Source organism: Sus scrofa, chromosome 17 (assembly GCF_000003025.6).
Source record: "Sus scrofa isolate TJ Tabasco breed Duroc chromosome 17, Sscrofa11.1, whole genome shotgun sequence".
In the NCBI taxonomy this organism is placed as follows: Eukaryota; Metazoa; Chordata; class Mammalia; order Artiodactyla; family Suidae; genus Sus; species Sus scrofa.
The window spans coordinates 3,898,058-3,915,934 of record NC_010459.5 but is presented as its reverse complement, the minus strand read 5'-3'; the positions used below and the strand labels follow the sequence as shown (position 1 = coordinate 3,915,934).

General features: G+C 36.4%; 1 protein-coding gene across 8 annotated transcripts in view; it reads left to right on the top strand.

Annotated features, from left to right (window-relative positions):
- MSR1 (macrophage scavenger receptor 1) overlaps positions 1 to 17,877 on the top strand; it is a 79,710-nt gene that overhangs the window by 23,678 nt on the left and 38,155 nt on the right. For all 8 annotated transcript variants that reach the window (XM_005672637.3, XM_013984974.2, XM_021077262.1 and 5 more), the window contains 3 exon segments: positions 1,468 to 1,654; positions 10,339 to 10,419; positions 16,549 to 16,638. In XM_005672637.3, coding sequence (XP_005672694.2) covers positions 1,468 to 1,654; positions 10,339 to 10,419; positions 16,549 to 16,638 — 358 coding nt within the window.

Below are 17,877 nucleotides of genomic sequence, written 5' to 3'. Positions count from 1 at the left end.
ATAAAGAACAATGTTGTTAAAATCTTTACAATTCGCTATTTAACTTCATAATTCTAAAAGCAAATTAAACAAGAATTTATTACATTTACTCATTCTGAAAAGTGAAATATATTGATGAAGCAAGTATTTCACTACTCAGTACTCAAATACTGGGTCTCATCAATATATTTGATGAAATATAAAATATTTAATCAGTATGTTTGATGAAAATATAATCAGTATTTGACTATAAAGAGTAGACGCTGATATACAATGAGTAAGGTTTTTTTTTCTTTTTTTTTTTTTTTTTTTTTTTTTTTTTTGCTTTTTAGGGCCATACCTATGGCATATGGATGTTCTATACTACAGCCAGAGCAACGCATGATCCAAGCTGCATCTGTGACCTCCACCATAGCTCATGGCAATGCTGGACCCTTAACCCCCTGAGTGAGGCCAAAGATTGAACCTGACACCTCACGGTTCCTAATTGGATTCGTTTCTACTGCGCCACAATGGGAACTCCCCATGAGTAAGATTTTTAAAACAGTCCCATATCTGGATGGTAGTATGGCAGTACTGAACAAAAATGATAATATTTAGTCCCTTAGATCAGATCCAATTCCAAGAAGCCCATAGAAGCAATTGTGTTAAGTATGTAAATATATATATAAAATGGTGCAGCATTAAAGTTGAAAAAAATGTGCAGCTCAAACTTCCATCAATAGGAATCAAATAAATTATGAAAAATGCATGCAATATGATTCTATTAAATTATAGAAAATAAGGCAGTTTCTAGGTATTTTAAGAGGTGAATATTCTTTACTGTATTATTAAGTGAAAAATAACATTCCAGAGTATAATATGATCTCTCTTGTTTACAATCTCTATATTATATGCATAAATGTAAATATATACAAAATATTTGCATTTGAGAACAAAATAATAATGAAATCTCAAATGCAGAGGTAATAAAAGTTGAAAGCAAAGTATTGTTAATATACTAGTTGAGATATATTGAACTAGCTATACTGACAAGCTATCCTTAATGTTCATTACCACTGAGGATTATGGCATTAACTGGTGCCATTGCTATAAACAATTTAACATACAAATCTATCAGATTCATAGAACTGAAATTACTTTAAGTATATATAATTTTACTTCAGCTCAACTAAAAACCATTTGGCAAGTTTTTATATTTTATCTTTAGCATTTTGACATCTGTGTATTTGAGAGAAGCATACCTTCGATATATATTTAACCATTTTTTTTTCTGGGAAGTGGTGTGAAAATTGAGCTATTTATTTAAAAGAGGAAATCCTTTAAAATCAAATAACTCAAAATGGCGCTTTAATATAGTTCTTCAAGTTCCATATTTCTATTCCATAACATTCCTATAATACTGACATTTTCCAGGGCTTCTTAAACTTGTGTATTTGATAATTACGTGTGTAACAAAAATTGTGGATGTTTGCTCATGTTTCACAGGAGATGAGTAAATTAGAGGAGCGTGTGTACAATGTGTCAGCAGAAATTATGTCTCTGAACGAGAAACAAGCGCATTTGGAACAGGAAATAAAAGGAGAAGTGAAACTGTTGAATAATGTCACGAATGATCTTAGGCTGAAGGACTGGGAGCATTCTCAGACACTGAAAAATATCACTTTAGTTCAAGGTAAAATATCTTTTCATTCCTCCTGAAAATGATATATTAAAATGTACTGATATATATATATATATATGTATATATATATATATAGCAATTTGGTATTTGAAATTTTAACTATGGTTTTGGAGCATGCATTTACTGCAAATATCCAGAGAAAGGCATCTTGAGATCATATCAACACTTGTTAAGATAACAGTATCTTGGTATCTTTTAAACAGAAAGTGATTAAAAAAGAAAGAAATTGCTCTGAAGGTTTAATGAGTTATTGTTCAGAATATCTCATATGTATGGAAGATGAATATAAGTTTTCTATAAGATACAAGTTTTCTATCTGTCCCTCTGCTTAAAATTCTGGATTCTTTCCTTTGTCTTACCTAATTGATTGTGTTATTAGTTAGGAATGTCTTCTGAATTCTCCAAAATAACAATGAATTTGTCAATTTCTTCTTTAGTTCCTGTGAGTAAAACAAGGTGAATGGAATCTTACTTATTTTTCAGTTAGTGTATATGTCATTCATATTTCCACACCAGCTTTTAATGGTTATTTATATCTTAAATACTTTTTTCGTATTTAACTTTCAGTCTTTTGGTATCTTTGGTATTAAGTTTGTCTCCTGTAAAGAACAGTTTTCAAAATTTACTGTGAAGGGAGTTCCCATTGTGGCTCAGCAGAAGTGAATCAGACTAGCATTCATGAGGATGCAGGTTTGATTCCTGGCCTTGCTCAGTGGGTTAAGAATCCTGCATTGCCATGAGCTGTGGCGTAGGTTGCAGATGTGGCTCGGATCTGGCATTGCTGTGGCTGTGGCATAGGTTGGCGGTTACAGCTCCGATTCAACCCCTGGCCTGGGTACTTCCATATACTGCTGGTGTGGTCCTAAAAAAGACAAAGGATAAATTAAAAAAAAAATTTACTATGAAATCTGGCTCTTTTCCCTTTTGCCTTATATTGTGCTCTCTTTTCATCCAGTTCTATATTCCTTTCTCTTTCCTTTCTTGTCAACTTTTAGATTGTTTGAGATTTTTCTCATTAAATTTTTATCTCTATCAAAGGCACCAAGAATATTTTGGAAACTTTTATACTTATTTTTATTTTGCTGATAATTGTCCTTAAAAATTATCCTAAAGTCACAAGTTGATCAGTATCTTCACCTTTAATCCTGAAATACACAATTAACAAAAATGCTCTGATTAACCCCCTTCCCTGGTTTCCTGCTGTTTTTGAGTATAGCTCATTTCTATTTTATGTATTTTTTAAACCGAGAATTTAGTCCTTATTTTTCTCCATTTTACAGATAGTAGTTAGTAGATTTGCCCATACATTTACCAATTTTTTCCTCCTTCTAAATGCACATCTGGGATCTCTTTTGGGATCATTGTTCTTCCTGAAGTACATTTTTTGCAGTTTCATTTTAGTGAAAGTCCAGTGGTTGTGGGATCTTTTGATTTCATTTTTTTTCTATTTTGTCCTTGATCTTTAAAATTGTCTTACTGCCTATATATTTCTTAGGGTGACAATTATTTTAGTTATTTCTATTTTTTTCTGGTTTCTGGCATTTCCTGTTGCTTTGAAAATCATTACACTACACTACACTTCTTGCCATCCTCTTTTTCTTTAACAAAAACAATTGCACTAGCCTGTATTTTTTTATATTGACAATTTTTCCATTTTGCACTCCTTTTACTTCATTTTCTTCCTAAATCTACTTATATTTGTGGATTTAAGTCTATCATAAATTTGGTATCATTTCTGCTTCAATTTCATTGAATATTGCCTCCTTACAGTTCTATTTTTTCCTCTGTATCTCTAGTTAAATTCACATTGGATCTTATTCTAGCTACAGTATTGGTTAAGCTCTACAATTTCAATTGTTTTATCTTAGTAATAAGAGAAAAAGAAATTCATGTGATTTAATTTTATGTAATGTGAGTTTAGGATAGATAAGAAGTCTTAATGTCCAAGTTTTTATAAGAAAAGAAAAATCTTAAAAATAATTCCCAGAAAACTGGTGTTCCCAGCGTGGCACAATGGGTTAATGATTCAGCTTGTGTCTGTGGAGGTGCCAGTTCCATCTCCAGCCCAGCACAGTGGGTCAAGGATCCAGCATTGCCAGGTTTGTGGTGTAGGTCGCAGCTGTAGCCCAGATTCAGACCTGAGTGGGGAACTTCCACATGCCATGGGAGCAGCCAAAAAAGAAAGAAAAAATTCCTAGAGGACTATATATATATATATATATATATTACAGTTTTTATTACTAATGCTCACAATTTAGCAAAAGTAAATAATGTATATTTACAAGTACATATGCATGTAATGAGAATGGTTTTTAAAATGAAAGAAAATGAGAAATCCAAAATTCAGGTTAGTGATTATTTTTCCAAAGGAAGTAGACATGTGAGATGGAGGAGCACCTATATAGATAGCTGTTTGTTGGATTGTGATATTTCACATGTATTCTATTTATTATTGTGCTTTATAGCCTACTTATAAAAAACATATTACATGTATTCTTTAATTATTACATTAAACAAATGGTAAAGAAAAAATGAACTAGTTATCTAACAATTAGACAATAATATTTGGGATTTCAAATAAATATCCCAGACTTTACAAATCCAATGACAAATCCTTAAATCATGAGCATCCTCCCCCCATTCACCTTTTGACTCTGTTGCTTTCCCAGTCTTATCTGTCAGTTGAGTCATTGTTCAACAAGTAACTCAAGATCTTTCTTTCTCTCACCTCCTATCTCCAATCTATATAGGACTGCTGTTAACTCCTTTTTTTTTTCCTTATAATCCGTGTGTATTTTCCACCTTTAATTCTATTCTTTTGAGCATACCCCATTGTTTGAGAACAGCAGTTTTCAACCTTATATTTGAATATTGTCGGGAGGTTTTTTTTTTTTTTTTTTACTCAAATGAATTTATCACATCTGTAGTTGTATAATGATCATAACAATCTAATTTCACAGGATTTCCATCCCATAACCCAAGCACATCCCCCCACCCACCAAACTGTCTCCTCTGGAGACCATAAGTTTTTCAATGTCCGTGAGTCAGCATCTGTTCTGCAAAGAAGTTCAGTCTGTCCTTTTTTCAGATTCCACATGTCGGTGAAAGCATTTGATGTTGGTGTCCCATTGTATGGCTGACTTCACTTAGCGTGATAGTTTCTAGTCCGTCCATGTTGCTAAAAATGCTGGTACTTTGTTCTTTTTAATGGCTGAGTAATATGCCATTGTGTATGTGTACCACATCTTCTGGATCCACTCCTCTGTCGATGGACATTTAGGTTGTTTCCATGTCTTGGCTATTTTAAAGAGTGCTGCAATGAACATTGGAGTACCTGTGTCTTTGTGAGTCGTGGTTTTCTCTGGATAGATGCCCAGGAGTGGGATTGCTGGGTCAAATGGTAGTTCTATGTTTAGTTTTCTGAGGAATCTCCATACTGCTTTCCACAGTGGTTGCACCAATTGACAATCCCACCAACAGTGTACTAGGGTTCCTTTTTCTCCACACCCTCTCCAGCACTTATTGTTTGTAGACTTTTGGATGATGGCCATTCTGGCTGGTGTAAGGTGGTACCTCATCGTGGTTTTGATTTGCATTTCTCTAATAATGAGTGACACTGAACATCTTTTCATGTGTTTCTCGGCCATCTGTATGTCTTCTTTGGAAAATTGTCTGCTTAGATCTTCTGCCCATTTTTGGATGGGGTTATTTGTTTTTTTGGTATGGAGCTGCAGAAGTTGTTTATAAATCTTGGAGATTAATCCCTTGTCAGTCGATTCACTTGCAAAGATTTTCTCCCATTCTGTTAACTCCTCTTGCATCATACATTATTTCAAATAAAACTCCTCTCACTATCTCCTCTGCTACTACTCTAATTAAAGCATCTGTGTTCCAGTCTGGTGCACTTCATCAACTTCCCAGTTTCTTTCCCTGAATCTAATCTTAATGCATTCTACCTAGAGCCAAAGAGTGCTATCAAAAATAATAAGAAAAGAGTTCTCTTATTGCACAGAGGGTTAAGTATCTGGTGTTGCACTGTAGTGGCTTGGGTCACTGCTGTGGCATGGGTTTGGTCCCTAGCCTGGAAACTTCCTCATGCCATGGAGATGGCTATAATAATAATAATAATAATAATAATAGAATACATTATTAGATCTTTTCTCTCCCAAACTTTCCAGTATCTTCCCATTGGACTTGGAATAAATTCTGAACTCCTACTTGCTATGACACTCCTTTTCTTCTCTGACCCCTTTTCTCATTTTCCATTTGGCATTCTCTCTGACCAGCTTGGAAATCTGGAAGAATGAATGTGCCATTAAAAAGTATATGCTGGAGTTCGTGTTGTAGCTCAGTGGAAACACACCCAACTAGCATCCATGAGGATGCAGGTTCAATCCCTGGCCTCGCTCAGTGAGTTAAGGACTCTGCATTGCTATGAGCTGTGGTGTAGATCTCAGACATGTTTCAGATCCCATGTTGCTGTGGCTGTGGCATAGGTTGCAGCTCTGATCCAATCCCTAGTCTGGGAACTTCCATATGCAGCACCTGTGGCCCTAAAAATAAAAAAAGAAAAATCAATAAAAATAAATAAAAGCCATTTACTTTCATTTTAAAGTATATCTAGATACCTAGTCATTTTGGTCAATATTAATCCAGTGTTCCTTGACATATATTAGCAAGAGAGCTGACAGGTAACGTTATTTCCATTTATTGATACACGGAGTTGGTTGTTGATGTGATTGTGGAACAGAAATTCGAAAGGTTAAATAGTAACTCAAAACAAAGAAAGTGACTACAATAGACTTGAAGTCCCCTGACAAAGTTCTGCATTATTTTTTCCATAATGTGGCAGAAAATATGGGTACACTGCTTTACAGTTGATGCAGTTTTTTGTTTTTAAACTGAAATTGGGAGTTCTCATCATGGCTCTGCAGAAACAAATCTTACTAGCATCCATGAGGACGCAGGTTTAATCCCTGGCCTCACTCAGTCTGTTAAGGATCCTGCATTGCCATGAGCTGTGGTGTAGGTCACAGGCATGGCTCATATCTGACTTTGCTGTGACCATGGTATAGGCCAGCAGCTGCTTCGATTTGACCCCTAGCTTGGGAATCTCCATGTGCCGGAGAGGTGGCCCTAAAAAGCAAAAACAAAACAAAACAAAACAACACAAACAAACAAAAAAACACTGAAATTGAGGGCAATACAAGGATGGAAGAGACAAAATATATTCAGACCAGGTTTTTTTGTTTTGTTTTTTGTTTAAACTCTAGTTTAGTCCAGCTTCAGGATGATAAGGATGTAAATGACAGCGGGATTGGAGAGGAGACCAGCTTTGGAAGGTAGCATGAGAGCGTTATATTGATAATGTCCTCAAAAGTTCTACACAAGAAACTAAGAGAATAATAGTATATGATCTGTGTGTTTCCATCCCTCCAAAATATCTAAAAGACAATAAAACCGGGGAGTTCCCATTGTGGCGCAGTGGTTAACGAATCCGACTAGGAACCATGAGGTTGCGGGTTCAGTCCCTGCCCTTGCTCAGTGGGTTAATGATCTGGCGTTGCTGTGAGCTGTGGTGTAGGTTGCAGACGCGGCTTGGATCCCGCGTTGCTGTGGCTCTGGCGTAGGCCGGTGGCTACAGCTCCGATTTGACCCCTAGCCTGGGAACCTCCATATGCTGCGGTAGCAGCCCAAGAAATAGCTAAAAAGACAAAAAAAAAAAAAAACTGACTGAAATACTTTCCACATTTTGTCCTAGGCAGTGGATGAGCTATAACAACTTAACACAAATTAAAAACAATATCATAGGTGAGATTAATGTTACATGAAGAATAATGTAACAAGACAGTAACATAACAATAAAACTGTGGTTACAACTCTTTAAGGAAAGCCTCTACCTGGTTTTCTTACTCTGGGATTCAGGTACCTGGTATCAGTATTTTTATGTAAAAATAGAGAAGGATATTTTATAAAAATAACAGAGATGTATTGGTTATGATTAAATTAATGCTCTAACATTTGAGCTGTATACAGTTACTATACATCATAACCTGAAAAATAATTGAAAGAATAGTTAGTGATTATGAAAGAGATCCATTTCTTACTTATTTAAAGAAATGGTGAAAAATCTTAATGTCAGAGAGTAAGAGCCCAGAACTAGTCTGTGTCCCTTGTTTCTTGTGTCATACCTGTTTTTTCCTAGAATGTCTGTGTCTTGCACTAGAGCCCTAATCACTAAATCACAGTCTCTGTGTGCACATTTTTTTTTCCCCAAAATGCCATCCAGGAATTGCTCCCCTTCCATTTCCATTTTCTCAGCAACTTTCAGGTTGCAAAGCAGAGTCTTTCTGTCCTGCTTGCCCCTTCTTTTGTCAATGAGTAGAGATGAATGAACTGTAGCTGTGTCCACAGTTGTAGAAGTTAAAACCCCTTTGTTGGGAAGAACTACATTCTGCATGGAGTGGGAGATGCGGAGATACCCACTGACATAGAACCATGACCATTTTTTTGTGTAACCCCTACTTGTGTTTCCAACATTCAGCTATTGCTTAGGAAAGTATACTAGTTGTTACTCCAACTACTACAGCTACTCAATCCACAGGAGTGTGTAGTTTGCATAATTATTATGTAGTTTGCATAATGCTTTTTCAAAAATATGTACAACACAAACAGCAAATTTATTAATGTTATTCTCTTAAGATGATAGAATTATGAATTCTATTTTTCCTCATATTTTTCTCAAATTTTGTATTTCCTATAATAAGTTACTCATTATACTATTATACTAACTTACAGTATGTCGTATTTTGTAATGAAAATCCAATAAAACATTACAGCCCAATGGTGTGTAAGAGAAATGGAAAATGTGCTATTGAGAAGAGCAATGATATTGCGAAAATTAAGTACCCAGGGAAGGAAGGTCCTAAAACCCAAGTTGGATCTTGAAAACTCAGAAACATCAGAAAAATGGAGAGAAGCAGGGACAAGGATTTCAAAAGAAGCAAAGAAATTGGACAAAATATACTTATGAGATTATCTATTTATGTGGCTCCCCCCTTAGAATTTTTCAGATATTCTATCTCCCCACCTGATAAAAACTTGTAAACAAGTGCCCTCTCACCAGTGATGCTAAGTAGAGTTGTGTGTTGTCCCTGAGCAGTGTGACTGAACCACGAAAATGGAAACTGTCTCTTTTGAAGTGTCACTATTTGATAATTCTGTGGTACATTCAGGTTTGTTTCTTCCTTTTGGAATTGAAAAGAAATTGCTAGGTGTTCTGCTTTAAATGAAGGGAATAATCTTTGCCTTCTGCACTCCATCTACAAGAGGGAAAACTAGTAGAAATACCTGTAAGTTTAAAGACCTATTCAGTGTCATTATTCTAAAGATGTAATCGCTCGATATCTGTTTTGCTGGGCATGGAAAATTCAAATGACTAAATCACTGTTGATCAAACTCAGTCCTAGGGGGACATCTGGATAATTGCAAGGCTAAGAAGTCAGTTTTCCAACAACCTTTCCAACTTATTTTATAACATCTGTATCTAGCTAGGGATTCTACTTAATATTTTACTTGAAAATTCATCCCATTACTCACTTTCATGTTCTCCCCTTCCCTACACCTCTCCCATTTACTCAGGATTCTCTGCCATCTCACTCTATCCTTTCTTCAAAATGCCCTTCAAATCCTACCTCTTCAATAAGGTCTTTTCAGCTTCTGCTCCTCATGCTGATCTGTGTCTCTCTAACAAACAACTGGGGGTATTATTTTTAACAACATGATGTTTGGTTGTCTACTTTGTGTGGATTTTTGTTTCCCTTGAGGATTTCACAGATGACTTCACTTATTTGTTTTCCACAGAGCATCTAACTCAATATAGTGACATCTGCTTGGTAGTGAGGTGACAAAACAGGGTGATGTTCCAGAAATCTTAATCATCAACCTGGTTCCAGCCAGTCTGGGGTCGAAGGTGCTAGAGATTAGCATGTAGTCCCCATCTTACACCTGGGTGTAGGGGTGGTATCTTAATTTCTGTAGAACATCTCAAAGATGTGCATCAGATGGTTATGAATATCCCTTGAGGAGCAGCTAGGAGTCTGTGTTATCACCACTGATACTGTTTAAGCTGACAGTACTGCTCTTGCTGACCTGCTTTTCCTTTATTTCTGTCTTCTCTCACTTCTCTAATTGTTAATTTGTGCCTGCTCTTTGGAGCTCAGAGAAGGATTAGAAGACAAAAGCCTTTTTATTATTATTATTATTATTTTTTTAAACAAACAAGAAAGAAGAGACTTGCAGGGGCTTTTGTACCCTGGAGGAGCCCTCAGGTCCTGCTTGGTTTCAGTCCCCCCTTTTTCTTCATGGTCTTCAATCCCGAGGGGAAATGAAGTCTCCGTGTCTTTTCTCTGTCCCCAGGATTTCCCAACCTAGAACAGCACTGGGCACACAGAAGTATTTCATTTATAATTAGGTTGTCTAACTTGGGCTATCTCACTGTGCTACTCAGTAGCAGGGTGTGCTTCCATTCAAGGAAGGCCAGTCTTTTACATTCTGTGTAATTGTGCAACAAATCAAAATCTTTGGATTTACCTATGTAACTGTCTTAATAATGACAAATCCGTTTTGCCTGTGTTTTAAAACTTTGATCAGTAATTGTCCTTTATTTTTTAAAGGTCCTCCTGGACCTCCAGGTGAAAAAGGAGATAGAGGTCCTGCTGGAGAAGTTGGTCCACGCGGCATTCCAGGTCCACTAGGTATGGTCATAGTAACTAGTCCGTCATATACCACAGGGCTAGACAATATACATCCATGTACATGTGAAGGGCAAATGAGCTATTTGATTGGTTCCCTTTATGGTGTATGTATGTATGTGTGTATTGAGGGGACATTAAATGGTCCAGTAGCCTAATCACTATCATGTACTGAATGGTAGCTACTGACTCTTGATTTTTGAAGAAAGTTAAGTGCTTTAACAACCTGGGTATTTCGTAAGTCTAGGATGTGCTGTCAATACTACTGGCCACAAATAATATTTGGCAGACCTAGCTTTAGGTCACAGGTGAAGAAGAATACAAACATTGTCTTCACGTTGAATATATTTACAAATTATTGAGCTTTTAAGATACAAAATAATAATGTGAATCAAAGGCAAATTGGATTATATTCCTATGTAGTCCTTAACTGGACTATATCTGCTTAAACCTATGCAATTTCAATTTAAATATTGACCAAAATTCAGATGACTTTTACCTTTGCTGTCAGCTTCTCTCTATATCTTACTTAGAGCAAAAATTGTTTCAAATTATTTCCTACTCTCTATTTTGTAATCTCCAAAGTAATATTTTGAAAGAAGATAATAGAAGACAGAAAAGGAGAAAGAGCATGAACTTTCTTTGCTCTCTAAAAAAATAAAGAGGGCAATAACAATAACATGATCATGTTATTCATGGCTAGAAATCAAATACCTGCATGCTTTTTGCAAGGGGAAAATATAGTGCGTGCTCTAATTATAACTAGAATGGTTTGTGCTATCTAAAAAAATGTCTAAATACTATGGACTTCATCTTATTTTTCTGTCTTTTGATTACATAAAATGTTCTTCATTCTGATCAATGTATCGAGCAGGCCAGGTTACACCAGAAAAAACAATTTAAAAAATGAAAAGGATGAATGCGACACAAGCCTGCCCTTTACAGCATAGTGCTTAAAAAGCCAACATATAAAGTTTACATTTTTAAAAAAAGTTTTAAAAATCTTTTAAAGGAAAAAAAATTGAATTGTTTGTATGTCTTTGAAAGTACTGCCAGGTAAGATTCTTTATTCAGAAAAGTCTCTCTACTTGACTAGCATTCAGCGGATCTTAGCAATGGTGCATTAATGTCATCAGTGGGGGAAGTAACCAGAGTTTTATCATCTGCCAGAGCAGCTATTATCAAAGGTCTGTCAGTTCCTCCATTACAAATTGCAATTGTCAAAGCTTTATAACTCAACCATAAAAGTTCAGTCTGGGCTACAACTTGCCATACAGAGCTTCATCTTGGGAAAATCTTTTGCAGGTGTTTCTAACTATGGATGTATGAAATGGAAAGAGGGATTTAAAAGTTTCAGTGTTTGTTAATACCCTGAGCAGATAACATTGCAAAGCTGCTTTGATTCTTTAAGTGAGGATTTAGTCTGTTGCTTTTGGTACTGCTCGTATACACAAATAAGCAATGTCTGGCCATCAGGAAAGAGAGGTATATTTCATTGTTGGGGTGATAAATTGACTCTTTTAGATTATTAGGTTGCCATCTGATTTGCACATTGCAGCAAAAATACTCCAGTTACCAAGCATCTCTCCTACTTAATTGTTGCATTCTGTTCTGTTCTCTGCCATATTGCCTGTTTGCCCTGTATTTGGTATGGAATCAGGAAGTTAAGAGTATGTGATGGACTGTCATGATAATTCTACTTCTACTTCCTGATTTGAGCAGGTTTTTTGTTTTGGGTGTTTTTTCTTTTTCCCTCTTTTTTTCTTTCTTTTCTTCCTCTATTTCTTTCTTCCTTCTTCTTTCCTTCTTTCTTTCTTTCTCTTCTCTCTCTCTCTCTCTCTCTCTCTTTCTTTCTTTCTTTTTTTCTCTCTGTCTTTCTTTCTTTCTTTCTTTTAGGACCTGCATCTACAGCATGTAGAAGTTCCCAGGTTAGGTATTGAATCAAAGCTACAGTCACAGCAATGCAGGATCCAAGCTATGTCTGTGACCTACACCACAGCTCGTGGCAAGATAGGATCCTTAACCCAATGAGTGGGGCCAGGAATCAAACACACATCCTCATGAATACCAGTCAGGTTTGTTTCCACTGAGCTATAATGAGAACTCCTGTTTTAAGCAGGTTTATGAAAACCCCACCTATACATTCCCTTCCAGTGCACTAAACTCAGCTTGACTCACAACCATGATATGAAAATCTGAGAAAAATAAGTGCTTATCCTATTAAGTAATCAATACATTAAATGTAGTGGTTACTCACGTACTGGGGTGGATAGTATGTTAAACTCTAATCTCAAAGTAATATAACAGACATCCATTTTGAAGTGCCATTTCCTTGGCAGCATGCCAGTGAGAATGACCTGTCACCTTTTATTGAAAAAAATGTTTTCTGAGCATCTGGTACTCCCCAAGTTTCTATGAGGTACATGCACAGAGATGACAGTACTTACAGTATGACAAGTAAGTGGATCAGGTGATGAGTGTCGTGATCAAGGATTCTTAATCTAATTTGAAATTCTTTGGGGGCAACGTTTAGGGTTATTCCCCCATGATAGCAATGTTTTCAAGAAAGGATACTGCTTTAGTGCCTAAAGGAACCTTTCTGCTTCTGCCCAATGGGGTCAGTCCCAGAGCAGCCTGACCTGTAGGCATGGGAGAGGTTACCAACCTATGATGCCTTGACAAGAGAACCAAAGGCATCTCTAGATGCTGAATTTTCATCATTAACCAGTGCTATTTACTTTTCATCCATAACCTGAATTTTCTACCACAGGAGTCAGGCCTTTGGGGGAGAATAAAATCCATCCCAACTGTGAAGACTGGAAGAAAGGAACCCTATTTTATTAATCTTCATACCCCTCTCAATTCTGTGGCCCAGATGTTTCTCTGGATCACTCTTCAATAAGGACAGTGCTTCCTAAGATGCCCATTTTAGTAAGAAATGTCACCAGCCTGTATGTTTTTGCTTGTGCCTGGGTATTGAAAGCAGGTTTCTTCTACAGGTTAGAAATTATGCCAGGAGTCCCAAAATGTCACTGCTGGATTTCCCTGATGGCCTAATGGGTCACTGCTGTGGCTTAGGTCACTGCTGTGGCGTGGGTTCAATCCCTGGCCCCAGGAACTTTTAAATGTTCTGTATGCCGCAGGCATAGCCAATAAATAAGTAATAAATAAATAAACAAACAAAAAAATAAATAAAAATGTCATGCTAACTAGAACAAAGATCTGGTGAAATAATGATTACATTACTGTGACAAAGAAGGAAAAGAAGAAGGCGGGGGGAGGTAAGGAGGAGGAAGAAGCAGAAGACCTAACACAATGCATTTATCATGTGGCAAGCATTTTCCAGCTCTTTTACATTTATTAACTCTTTTAAACATCATATCAAACTTATGATGTAGGGACAAATAGTACACCTGTTTTACAGATGCACAGAGAGGTTAAATGACTTGCCCAGGATCAATTAGCAGCTGGCAGGCAGCAGACACAGTATTAAACTCATGAGCATGAGAGCAGAGCCCATGTTCTTATCCAGTCTCCTCCAGCACAGAAAGAAGCCTGGCTGGAGAGCTGGGACACAGGATATATGGATAAAGATCCAGACCAGCCTTACATAAATAGTTGAATCTTGGTGATCTTGCCAGCTTTGGATTTTTTGACCAAATAAACACCCATGTGTAAGAATTCAGAAAAGGCTGCATTCTATACAATCAAGTGTATTAAAAAATGACACACATCTAAAACAAGCTTCATGTTGTAAAAAAAAAATTAATTGTAGAGAGTTCCCATTGTGACATGGCAGAAACAAATCCAAGTAATATCCATGAAAATGCACATTATTCAACCTCTGGCCTCGATCAGTGGGTTGGGGATCTGGCATTGCTGTGAGCTGCGGTGTAGGTCACAGACATGGCTTGGATCCCATATTGCTCTGGTTGTGGTGTAGGCCGGCAGCAGACCTCTAATTTAACCCCTAGCCTGGGAACTTCTGTATGCCACTAGTGTGGCCCTAAAAAGAAAAAAAAAAAAAAAAAAAAAAAGTTCATGTTATATGAAAAAGGACATGGTAAGATTTGCTTGCTGAATTAACTCCACAGTTTAATTCACAAAATTTCCTTTTAATTATCATGTAGTCAGAAGCATGCAAATTAGTCTCAGGATCCCTTGTAAAATCACACTAACATTCCATGGCCGGAATTCTGTGTAAAATGTACTTGTGTTGTCTTTGAGTTAGAAGCAGATGGCAGACTCTTTCCCTTTGCCACTGATTTTTATAGAAAATTAGTTCCCTGCCTCCTGAAAGGTTCAGAGAATCAGATCTCTTGGCATAAAATTCAATAATGGTAGGCTTATGTTTAAGGGTTACATTTTCAAATGTCATTAAACCAACAGTCCTATAACTCTGAGGGCCCTATAGAGTCTTTTTGAACATCTCCTGTAATAGAAGTCTAATGATCAAGGAATTTCTGTGAAAGTATCACATGTACTTCATTTATAGATTAACTTGTTCACCCATTGAAACTGTAACATAATTCCTTGTTGAACAGCTGTGTTCTGAATGTCACTGAGGTGTAGTCGGAGAGGCATCGTTGGAGAGGCTCTTTCTGACCCCATAACATTTCTCCATTTTTCTAAAACTGTCATCACCAAAATGACCTTATCTGTTTTTCATTAACTATCTTACCATCCATCTCTACCCTTGAAGATCTGTTTGGATAAGAACATTTTTAAATCCAGGAATGTATGGGAATTGGCATGATATGCTTATTCAATATATTTTGGTTGAATTAATGGAGAGAATTGTAAAAAGAGGAGTAACTAGTGAGTGGTTCTCTACAAGGAGTGGGGAATGTTCTAAGATTATAAAAGAGAGAGAGACAGAGAATTTAGAGTCAGTGTTTTTATTTGTAAATTTGAGTAACATATCTTAATAAGTACAAAGGTCTTAACTGCCTGACTTGGACAATGAAAAAAGATATAACTATTACTTTATTGGTCTGTCTTGAGAACTGATGTTGTCTTTTTTTTTTCTGTATTCTGTGAAATCCATCAGCCAATGTATACTACAAAATTGTATATACATATACACTAATATAGCAATATATTATATATGTGTACATGTGTGTGTATGTATGTTTTCGTATGAATTTTCATTGTCACCACAGTGGTTTGGGAGAAAAATACTGTTCTCATTTAAGCATGTAAAACCCTGCATTTGTATGTGTGTATAATATATACCTATAATGAATCTTTGTGACTACATACACATGCATGTATACACATACACACACATATATGGTTACATTATTGTTGGGATTACAATGTAATATGTAAAAACAAGTCCATGAGAGATAAAGTAATATATTCCTGAACTACGACCTCAGTTTTGGTCTATTTTTCTTTTTCAGGTTTTTTTGTTTTTGTCTTTTTTTGTCTTTTTGCTATTTCTTTGGGCCGCTCCTGCGGCATATGGAGGTTCCCAGGCTAGGAGTCAAATCGGAGCTGTAGCCGCCGGCCTATGCCAGAGCCACAGCAATGTGGGATCCGAGCTGCGTCTGCAACCTACACCACAGCTCACGGCAACACCAGATCCTTTAACCCACTAAGCAAGGGCAGGGACCGAACCCGCAACCTCATGGTTCCTAGTCGGATTCGTTAACCACTGCGCCACGACGGGAACTTTTTTTTTTTTTTTTTTTTTTTTTTTTTTAAATAAATACTCCTCACTGCTTGAGTTGTGCTTTTTCTGGGACAAATCTTAAGAATTCAATATTCAGCCTACACAGTTCAAAGTTATTTCAACAATATCAAAATTTTGCTACTTACTGATTCCTGATTAGACTAATAAGCCTTCTGGTTAAAACACTAGGACTTGTCTTTGTGTTTTTGTCATGTGTTTTTACCGTAATAACAATGCATTACATATTGAATATCCACAACCATGTTTCTACTTACCATTGATATTATCTATCGATAATACGATAATACACATGACATTTTAGGAATGATATTATTCCTCCATTTGGAGATTGACCTCTTTCATAATCATTAATGAAACTGGATTGTTTCTTTATACTTTTGACTCTTTATTAAAAATTGATTATTATCACTTTTTTTCCTTCATTAACCATGTAGGTCCTCCAGGTCTTAAAGGTGATCGGGGATCAATTGGCTTTCCTGGAAGTCGAGGATTCCCAGGACCAATGGGGAAGACCGGGAGGCCAGGTATTATGATAATATGCATTTTCTTCATAGGATATGCAGCATGAACACCAGATCATAGATCTTTCAATTTCTCAAATAACAAAAGCAGTGGTCATTGTAGTATAGAGTAGCGCTCACATGCAGTTGATTTTGTGGTCTGAAACGTTTTGCATATGATTTCTGTCTACCTGAGGAAAGTTTCTATGTCCTGAAGGAAAATAGTTTAATATAAAAACCACAGCAGAGGATCTGTCAACTCCACACCACTATAAATCACCATGAAGAATGGTATCTGTCTTAAAGAGTGGAAAGACTGGCAAAGAAAGACAAACAAGCAAAGCATTAACAACCCTTTAACCAAAACTGACTATAACCTGTTATGTTACAGTGAGCAAAATACAGGTAGACCTGAAATCCTGTGCTTTGCAGGATAAACTGCCTGCTAGTATATGTTAGGTATGATAATATGGATCAGGCCCTTTAAAATTTACATACATGATGATATTATTTCTACTCCTTACACCTAAGTTTGAATTGTGAACGTCACACAGAAATTTTAGAGGGGAGCAGGCTTATTGTTTCCTAATTTCAAAGTTGGTAGAAAAGGATCTTTATCACTGAGGGTTTTTTTTTTTTTCTTTTTGGTAATAGATTATGGTTTTTAGAATATTTTTAGGTTTATAGAAAGATTGCCAGAAAATCCAGTTCTCATGTAGGACCTACCCACGTTCAGTTTTCCCTATCATTAACATCTTGCATTAGTGGGGTGCATTTGTTAGAACTGATGGCATTCTAATTGATTTTGCCACAACTGTAATTGTAATTGACATTGATACATTGTATTTAACTGAAGTCAGCAGTCTATTTTAGGGATCACTCTCAGTGTCATACATTCTGTGGGTTTTGCAAGTGTATCAGACCGTGAATGTACATCTATTGTATCCTACAGAGTAGTTTCACTGCCCTAAAAATGCCCTGTGGTCCACCTGCTCATCACCACACTCTTCCCACCCAAACCCTTGGCAACCACTGATTTTGTTACTGTCTCCATAGTTTTGCTCTTTGCAGAATGTCATATTGTGGGAATCACGCTGTATGTAATCTTTTCAGACCGGCTTATTCCACTTAGAAATATGTATTTAAAGTTCTCCATATCTTTTAGTGGCCTGATAGCTCATTTAGCATTTGCTGTTCAGTATATTCTAATGTTTGGATGTACCACAATTTGTTTATCCATTCACCTATTGAAGGTCATCTTGG